The 9,834-nt window shown below is 37.2% G+C and overlaps 2 protein-coding genes across 5 annotated transcripts in view; one reads left to right on the top strand and one right to left on the bottom strand.

Moving 5' to 3' along the window:
- LOC106880672 (uncharacterized) overlaps positions 1-3,651 on the bottom strand; it is a 79,197-nt gene extending 75,546 nt beyond the window's left edge. Inside the window, exon 1 of the mRNA XM_014930721.3 lies at positions 3,185-3,651. Coding sequence (XP_014786207.1) covers positions 3,185-3,393 — 209 coding nt within the window. The 5' untranslated portion in view covers positions 3,394-3,651. The remainder of the gene's footprint in view (positions 1-3,184) is intronic.
- The window catches only part of LOC106880674 (DNA repair protein RAD51 homolog 3), a 108,006-nt gene that overhangs the window by 80,320 nt on the left and 17,852 nt on the right, over positions 1-9,834 (top strand). The window contains exon 1 of one of the 4 annotated variants that reach the window (XM_089342942.1): positions 6,502-6,641. The exons of 1 other annotated variant lie outside the window; for it this stretch is intronic. Coding sequence is in view for 1 of the 3 variants with exons in the window: in XM_014930725.3 (XP_014786211.2) it covers positions 6,536-6,641 (106 nt within the window). In the remaining 2 variants the exon portion in view is untranslated. Of the gene's footprint in view, positions 1-6,501; positions 6,642-9,834 lie in introns of those variants that run through there. 2 more of the 4 variants (XM_014930724.3, XM_014930725.3) reach the window with 2 other exon arrangements.

Here is a 9,834-nt window from a genome sequence, read left to right as displayed (position 1 = left end):
GTGAAACTCGAATCCTGGTCCAAACTTTTACACAAGCATGGCTGTGTGAGTAAGAAGCTTGCTTCCCAACTATGTTGGTCTATGGTTCAATCTCACTGCACAACACGTTGGGCAAGTGTCTTCTTATATAGCCACAGACCAACCAAAGCCTTGTGAGGGGATTTGATAGACAGAAACTAAAAGGAACATGTTGTATATGCATGGTGCCTTGTCTTGACATCATGTGATGGTTGTAAATGGGCATCACCATCATACAAGTGATGTTTGTTTCCAGCCTTTTATCGAACCATGGGGAAATATCACTTTGTCTGGTAACATGTGAGGGTTGGCAACAGGAAGGGCATCCAGCTGTTGAAGATCTGCCTCAATAAATTCCATCTGACCTATGCTACCATGGAAAATGAATGATTAGGATGATGAGGACAGTCATAACTTAGAGCTCGAAATGTTTTAAGATTTCACTCCCCACAACAACTGAACTTATTCAACATTCCACGAACTCTTCATTAAACGAATAAGTTTGATCCCTTTAGGACCCAAGTTCAAACGCTATTGGGCACATTTTTTTTTTGCTTTCCTGGGGGTAGATTGCCATCATCATCATCGTTTAAATGCTCACTTTTCCATGCTTGCATGGGTTAGATGGAATTTTGTCAAAGCAGATTTTCAACAGCCAGATGACCTTTCTGTCACTAACCCACAACTGTTTCAAAGCAAGGTAAATATTTCCCCACGACCAAACAAGTCTTCGTGAAAGATTGGCAACGAAGAACACCGCTTGCATGACGGTGACATTCGCTTACAACTATCACACGATGGAGACAATATAACACACGCACACACACACACGTATGATCCGGGCTTGTTTCACTCACAAAGCTTTGGTCGGCACGGGACTATCCATTGTAGAAGTCACTTGCCCAAGGTGCTGCGCAGCGGGACTGAACCCCAAGCCCACACGGTTAGGAGGCAAGCCTCTTGACTACACAGTCACGTCTGCGCTTATGAATTAATAATTTCGCTAGAATGAAAATTAAACCTTCTTGAAAAATTAAAATTAGATTAATTAGTCATCAAACTCCCACCTCCCAGAATAAAAGAGTTTCTTTTAATTATTCCAATGTCCCATGTTTTTGTTTACATTAAGTAGCAGAAACTGAAGTGTTTGGTTACAAGTTTTAGTTTTCCTCAATGGCACGGATTGTTTCAAGTACTAGGTCAACTTTTGATCAAAAGGAATTGTTGCCATGACCATCACGTCTTTTTCAGGAGATATCTATGAATATTATTGTCCAACGAGCCTGTCCCTGTTTAAGGCAGTGGGGATGTGTGATTAACATAGATCTGGCTACTATTTCCAGCAGACTGAGCAACCACGTGGAGGCACTTTCGTTGACCCGGATTGTATAGTAGCTGTTTGTTTTCCCCCCACCCGCCCCCCTTAGGTCACACTTTCATTGAGCGTATAACCGTGATCAAAGCAAAGAAATTCATTCAAACCATGACCAATCCGAGAAAGAAGTGTTATCGAAAGGAAGGAGGCAGACGAAAAAATGCCAAAAAAGAAAATGAAATAATTAGTTTCAGAATCGTAAAAAAAAAAAAAAAAAAAAAAAAAAGACACGGAATTTCTATTGCTTTTCTCATGAAGGATGGCGCTCCTAATTTCAAACTCCGCTGAACATCTAGAACGGTGTTATCCAATGTGTTTAAATAGTCGGAGTTTTATGATTTGAATGGAAGTTGGCTGCTGTTTCTAGCAGATCGAGCTATACCACATGCGTGTAAGTCTCCGCACTTTCACCTGCTGTTATTGACTCGTGCTGTGCGCGCGTGCGCGCGAGCGTGTGCATGTGCGCGCTCACACTCCACACGCGCCACTTGAATTAATCTTCCCCCCCTTCTCTTATCACTCCTCAAAAAATGAAAAAAAAAACAAAAAAAAAACGAAAATAAATGAATAGAATGAAAAATCCCCGAAACCCGTCGAAGTTTCTCAAATCGCGATCTGAAAACACATTTGAAAGAATGTACAAGACAGGCACATAGTTACTGACTTAGCGAGTAAACATACTGAGATGGATTGACAAGCTAATTATTGTTTGAATTTTTCGTCGATTTAAGCAATTCCAGTATCGAATCGTTGTTATATATACACACACAAAAATATTAAACACGTAATGAAAAAAAAACAGAATGAGAGAGAGAGAGAAAGTAAAAGAACGATAGAATTAACGAGAGAGAAAGAAGATTCCTATATGATTTGGTAATATATACGATGACAACAAAAGTAAAAAAATATCGGGGTATATATATATCCGCACACGCACACATAAAAATACATTTTGAGCAGACTATATACGATCACACATTAAAAAATTAAAAAAACACCTATTTATATATATATATATATATATATATATATATTAATAATAATAAAGGAGTTAATTTATAATATATTGTTATATATATATATATATATATATATATATATATATATATATATATATATATATATATATATATATATATATATATATATACACACACACACACAATATATGTGTATATGGAAGGGTCCTTCTCGTATGAGTACTCTAGATCATGTAAATCATACGCACACATATAATTTTAACGCATTTCTACAATTCTATCATGCTTTATATTTTCAAAATTATATGATCGAAAACAAACACTTAAGCTCAGATTATATAGCCTATATGTGTGTATATATAGTCTCTAACGCATTCAGTACTTTTTCACGCTTGTAAACACCAAACGTAGGTCTATATACGCGCACACAATAGTCTTATATACATGCCGTAAAAAGGTTCATATATATATATATATATATATATATACACACACACACGTACACGTATGTATGTATATGTGTGTATAAATGATAGCAAGAATCATGAGAGCGTCGAGGAAAATCCCTTTCAGTACACATCGTGGCCTCCACATTGTGAGTTCAAATCACTCCAGGGTCAACTTTGCGTTTCATCTTTTTAGGGGATCAACAAAATAAAAGTCCCCGTCAAGTAATTGAATCGATTAAATCGATTAATCACTTCTGGCAAAATATCTAACCTCGTGTCTATTAGAACAAACAATAATCATATGAATTAATATTATTATTGTTATTATATAAATGAAAGCAAAAAGAAAAAGGAGAACCTACTAGTGGTCAAGGTATTGTCTTATCCATTCCAGACATTCTCCTTCTACTTCGCATTGTACGATGTGATCGTAAAACAATTGTATTTTTTTGTCTTGTTCGTCTTCGGCAAGATTCGAACCTCCGGTCGATCTTCTCTTTGATCTCAAATGCTGACAGAAATTATCCAGAAATCGTCGGTAAGACTGTACATCGTTGCCGTAGGATGCCATTCCGGTACTTGTACTGGTGGTGGTCGGCAGCGAACGGCATTCGCCAGACGACAACACAACATAGAGAGATTAAAAGCCTGTTTTCAAGCGAGGATCAGTTATATATATGTATATGTATGTATGTATATTTATATATATATACATACATGTGTGTGCAGATGTATATAACAACGTACGGACAGTTTCTATCCTTCTATCCTCCTCTTTTCTGCAGAACGATTTTTCACTGCAGTCAAAGAAAGTGAATAAACAGAATCCAAAAGGAAAATTAACAACAAAAACAAAGCACGCTACCTCCCCCTCTCACTCATTCTTTCTCTCTATCTGACACTGTGTCTTTTGCTCTTTCTCTCTGTCGCAGTTACCCTCTGCCTTCTCCTCCCTCATTCACACAACTCTCCCTATTATTAATTTTACTCACTCCGCTACCCCTCTTGCTTTTTTAATCTCCGTCCTCTACTCGTCTTTCTCACCATCTCCCTATCGTTCTTTCACCTTCTCTCTCTCTCTCTCTCTCTCACTCTCTCTCTCTCTCTCTCTTCAGCTACCTCTTACTCCTCCCACAACGACACACCTCCCGTCTAACTCTTACTCCTACTCCCACCTCCTCGCTCTTTATACACTTTTCTTTGCTTTTCTTTTTTCCTTTTCTTTCTTTCATTCTTTTCTCATTCAAGCAGTTGCCTTCCTCTCCTCTTTATGTTCCTGTTTCAAACTCTTTCACTACACACACACACACACACACACGTTTATATGTGTCTATTTATGATAAATGCATGTATGTAATATAGTATACAGTAATCTATAGATCTTAATCACGGGGCTTGATCAAACGGAGTTATATAGATTTATAAATATACACTATTTCATTTCCTGTGTCTTTTAATTTATCTGCATAAATATGTATATACATGAACATATATATATATAATTATATATATATATATATATATATATATCAGACATATGGTTTCTCTCTTACTGTCCCCCTGAAACTTACATGCCTCCTACACTCTCCTCCACTTCTCTCTCTCGCCATGTATATATAACACACACACACACACACATACACATACACCACTTCTATTCCGCCACCATTTGCCCTCCCCCATCTCTCCATATATAACTTTGATCGCCTACTCGCTTATCTCCCCTGCTATGCTTTCTCTCTCTCTCTCTCTCTTTTTCTCTCTCTGTTTGTCTGTCTCTTTCTCTGTCCCCCCTCTCTCTCTCTCTCTGTCCGCAAACTTCATTTCTGTATTTACTTTAATTTTCCTCTACTCATAAATATATAGACATTTATCTTCTAATCTGTTTCATTTTATTCTATTTCATTTCACCGTTTGTTTTCTTTTTTCATTCACATTAATCTTGTTTTCTTTTTAAATCTCTGTTCTATCAGTTATCTCTTACCCGAACCCCCACACCTATATCATCAGTTTCTTTTTATTCCAGCGTATATTTCCAAAATTTTAGGTGATGGGCAACAGACGATTAAATTGTCCACAGTTACTTGACACGTGAGTTCGAATCCCACTCGAGACGATAGAATTAAGTACCGGTCAAAAACCGCGTAACAATATAATTAAATAAAACCCATCATACCTCTTCAAGTTAGTGACATTGTGCCGATGTTATCTATTTTACTAATCAAAGAAGAATGAAAGGGCACAAACTACTTCGACAAAATTTAAACTTGGCGCATAAAGAATTTACGAATTACTAACATAAGTACAAGACCACACAGGCGAAAAGAAGCTGGTAGTATTTTCTTTTATTGACATGGGGGAAAAGGCAGGGTCGACCCCAACGTCTGCTGCATTTGAACTCACAACTTACAAAGTCTCTTGGCCTGCAACTTCGGAGGTGAGGCTAAGTTGGTTACATCGCACTCGATGTTCAACTGGTACTTCTTTTATCAACCCCGATAGGATGAAAGACAGAGCCGACCCCGCAGGCATGAGAGACTAAAAGAACTTCAAAAGAAAACAAAGAAATAGCTGAAGGCTTGGGCCGTCTCAAAGCATGACCACACTGTGTTGTTCTCCCGGGTGAGGGTTGGGTTGGGGGGGGGGGGGGGGTCTCGCTGATTTAGACGGCCCAGTTTTGATCAACATATGTTGTGTGGCTTGATGTCAGTATAAATACTTATAGGGCCCAGTGCATTGATTAGCCCGGGGGTCTATAATGCTGCTTTAACGGCCCTGCAGAAGGCAGCAGGGGGGGATTTTTCGTTAATTCTTTCTTTGCATAATATATACGCGTTTTTCTACGTTGACCAACTTCCTTCCGTGCTTCTGTTCCGTTCTTTCTTTATTCTCTTTCTGACTGATGTTTTCCCCATATCTCCATGGCAATGTTTTGCCCCCCCCCCTCTCTCTCCCTCTCTCTCTCTACATGATTATTAAACACTCCGCTGATGCAGGGAGCAGCCAGAATCGTTGGATCGTCGAGCAGAAATGCTTAGCGGCATTTTCTTTCGGCTCTTCATATTCCGAGTTCAAATCCCACTGTGGTCTCCTTTGACTTCCATCTTTTCAGTGTCGATAAAAATGAAGTTACCAGTTCAAAGTACTCGAGTCGGTGTAATCACTCTGCGCCTCCCTTCAAAATTTCTGGCCTTATCCCCAAATTAGAAAGGCTTTCATATCCCCCCACCCCACCACTTTATCTACTGTGGGGTTTTCTCTCTTATCTTGACTGCCCCCCTCCCCACAACACCGCCTCTTTTTCTTTCATTTCACTAATTTATTCGTTACGTTTAATCCCTTTCTTCTTTCCTTTATCCTATTCCTTCTGCCTGGACGTGTGTCAGTCACGTTACCTTCCTCCTCCCCTCTCTTTCTCTCTCTCTCTACAAACATTATTATTATTCCTCTCTCCTCTCTCTTTCCCTCCCCCTCTCTTCCTATATGTCGCTCTGTGTCTCCTACATCTTTTTTCTCTTCTCTACATGTTACTCTCACTTTCCTCTTCCTACACTTCTCTTTATTTTCTTTGCTTCTTCTTCTTCTTCTTCTTCCCTATGTCCCTCCCTCAGTCTCTTTTTCTCTCTCCTTCCCTTCACTTCTTTTAACCTCCCTCCCTCCCTAATTTTTATTCTCTTCTTTTTTCTTCCCTTCTCGCTTTCTCTCTCTCTCTCATGTCGTCTCCAAACACGCGCCGTCTATTCTTACTCGCTTTCTCTTTTACACACGTTTTGATGACGTATTTCAATTTAGTGTTCTCTATTTTGGCGCCATCTCCAAGTGAGTTCTTTCAAAACTTTTGCTTACTATCTTATTCAATTCTGTCATTCTTAGTTCAGGCTAGAAATTCTTCTTATATACTTGAATCACTGTTTTCATTCTTCGTTTTAGAAATCTCATGCGTTTGTTACTTTATTAATATAATATATATCCCTTTTTTTCCTCCCTGTACATTATATATATATATATATATATATATATATATATATATATACATACACATATAATAATAATAATAAGAAGAAGAACAACAACAACAACAACAATTATTGGTAAAGAAGACGCACACCCGGTGTTTAGGGTTAGGGTTACGCCGAAAACGGGGTGGTGTGCGTATTTTTTTTTTACCCAATAATTCTAGGATGAAGTTTATAAATATTTAGGCCACTTTCGTTTTGACTTGCAGACATCATTGTTGTTCGTTAATTTCCGTAATTTTTATTTATTTATTTATTTACTTTTGTTTTAAAGCGGAAGATGTTTACGTGTGTGTATGAAACGGACGTGTGTGTATGGGTGTGTGAGAGAGAGTGAAGGGGTGTGTTGTCATGTACACATACATAAATTCATACGCTTACACCTTTTTTTGTATGTATGTGTGTGTGAGAGAGAGAGTGCCACTTAGACATCACCCTCTGCCTCTCATACACAAAAACAGATGACTGCGGATGTATGTACGTATACGTGACAACCAACCCCTTCTCCCTCTCACGCATATGTCCATTTCATATACATCCACATGTATCTTTCACTTTCTCCTCTCTTTCACTCCAAAACAAAAGTTAATAAATAAATAAATAAAAATTACGGAAATTAGCAAACAAAATCAGCTGATCCAAATGACACTTCTGCGAGTCAAAACGAACGATCACCAATAGGCCTGCGAGTCAAATCGAAAGTTGACCAATCGGCCTGCGAGTCAAAACGAATGATGACCAATATTTAAGAAATCGCTACACGCGTTTCTACAAATCACATGATTATGACATCAGAGTCGATATCCCTGGGATTCGAACAGTATAGTCCGTTTTTTCCGTGGGCATCTGGTTGATCATCATCATCGATTCATTTCATCGGGCGATACTGCCTTATTGGATGAATCACAAATTGATGTTTTATCCCTTCGACATAGCTAGACTGGCCTTCATACTGGTAAGAAGGGATAAACATCCCTCTGTGTTTCACTCAATAAGGCAGTAATGCCCGATGAAATGAATTTGTGATGAAGATCAACCAGATGCCCACGGACAATACGGAGTATACTGTTCTAATCTCAAGGATACCGAGTCTGATGTCAAAATCATGTGATTTGTGGAAACGCGCGTAGCTTTATAAATTCCATCCTAGAATTATTATATTTGTCTTACATTATATTGGTATAACCATGATGCAACCCTGAAAAACTGACTTACTGGTCAGAATCATTAGACGGTAGCCGGCATAATGAAATAGCTTATTTGCATACCCCTAACGTTACTATAAACACATGCACTATATATTTGTTCTTCTCTTCAGATTTATTATTCTTACATAATTGCCCTTTGAAAATCCTTCGTTACACGTCCTGTCGCCTCTTCATGCCATGTGTCTCCTCCTGTTTAGTCTAGTTTGTCTTTCTATGGTGTGTATCCTTATCTGAGCATGAATTGTTAGCATGCCAGGCAAAAAGGCTTAGCGGTATTTTGTTGGTCGCTGCGTTCTGAGTTCAAATTCCGCTGAGGTTGACTTTACCTTTCATCCTTTCAGGGTCAATAAAATAAATACCAGTTGAACACTGGGGGTCGATATAATCAACTCATTCCCTCACCCCGAAAAGCTGCTACCATAGTGGCGAAATTTGAAACCATTATTATTATTATGAGAATGATGGTGATGATGATAATCTTTTTCTTCATCATCATCATGCCGATCTTGATGTTATATAGATTTTTCTGTTAAAAGCCCTCGCTCTTGCTTCTTGTTGATTTGTTAGTATTGATCTCTCATATCATTTCCACTGCAGATTTCGAAATTCGCTGCACTGGAGATTATATAAGATATCACAAATCATCGAGTCATTTGAGCACCCACCAACAAACAAACCTACCAACCAACCAACCAACCAACCATCCAACCATCCAACCAATATGATTGTGTGGTTATGATTTTTGTTTTGCATCTATGTATGGCAGTCCAGATCTGACTCTGTTTTGCATTATTTTGGGCAAAAGGATGAAAGGCAAGGTCGACCTTGGTGGAATTTGAACTCAGAACGTCTTTAAGATGGATGAAATGCTGCTAAGCATTTTTCCCGGTGTGCTAATGATTCTACCAGCTCACCACTTTTAGTACTTGTATAATATAAAGCATTAAAAGAATTCTTATCATCTGTCAACCACCCATTCATTGACACAATTCCTATGCATCTTTGCATCAGTGACCAAGTTTTAGTTGTTGGACAACATTTTTGTGGCATTATAGTTTGTGTGTGTTTGGCTGCGTGTCTATATATACTAGCATGATATAAAAGTAAAAAAAAAGTGACTATAACAGTATATATATATATATATATATATATATATATATACATACAGTGTACATTTAAACACATAAGAGATGTTCATAATAGAACATATATATATATATATATATATATATATATATATATATAAATGTATGTATATATATATATATATATATATATACATTTATAAACATAATTAAGAGATCAGCAAACATTTGCTTCACCACATACCGAAGTTCGAACTTCGGTATGTGGTGAAGCAAATGTTTGCTGATCCCTTAATTATGTTTATAAATGTATAAGAACTTTTAAATAAGTTCTCCACCGATAATGGTGTTTACATACCGAAGGGCTTGGTAAAAATTATTAATTGTTGATTTATTAATAAATTAATAAATTGATAAACCGTTACCCTTTTAATTGTGTGTATATATATATATATATATATATATATATATATATATATATATATATATATATATATATATAGATAGATAGATAGATAGATGGGTAGATAGATAGATATATCTCTCTGTGTGTGTGTTTTAAATAACTGAAATGATTCTTCCACAGTGTAATTGTTTCAAGACACTCGACAAACAAATACAGCTCTACCGAATATATTAGTATTTGTTTACCGTAAAAGTCAATAGACAACATATTTTCATATATATTTTGGATGTTTTGACT

The sequence above is a fragment of the Octopus bimaculoides genome, chromosome 26 (assembly GCF_046866305.1).
Source record: "Octopus bimaculoides isolate indiv1 chromosome 26, ASM4686630v1, whole genome shotgun sequence".
NCBI lineage: Eukaryota > Metazoa > Mollusca > Cephalopoda > Octopoda > Octopodidae > Octopus > Octopus bimaculoides.
The sequence above is the reverse complement of the archived record's forward strand: the minus strand, read 5'-3'. Positions and strand labels throughout refer to the sequence as shown.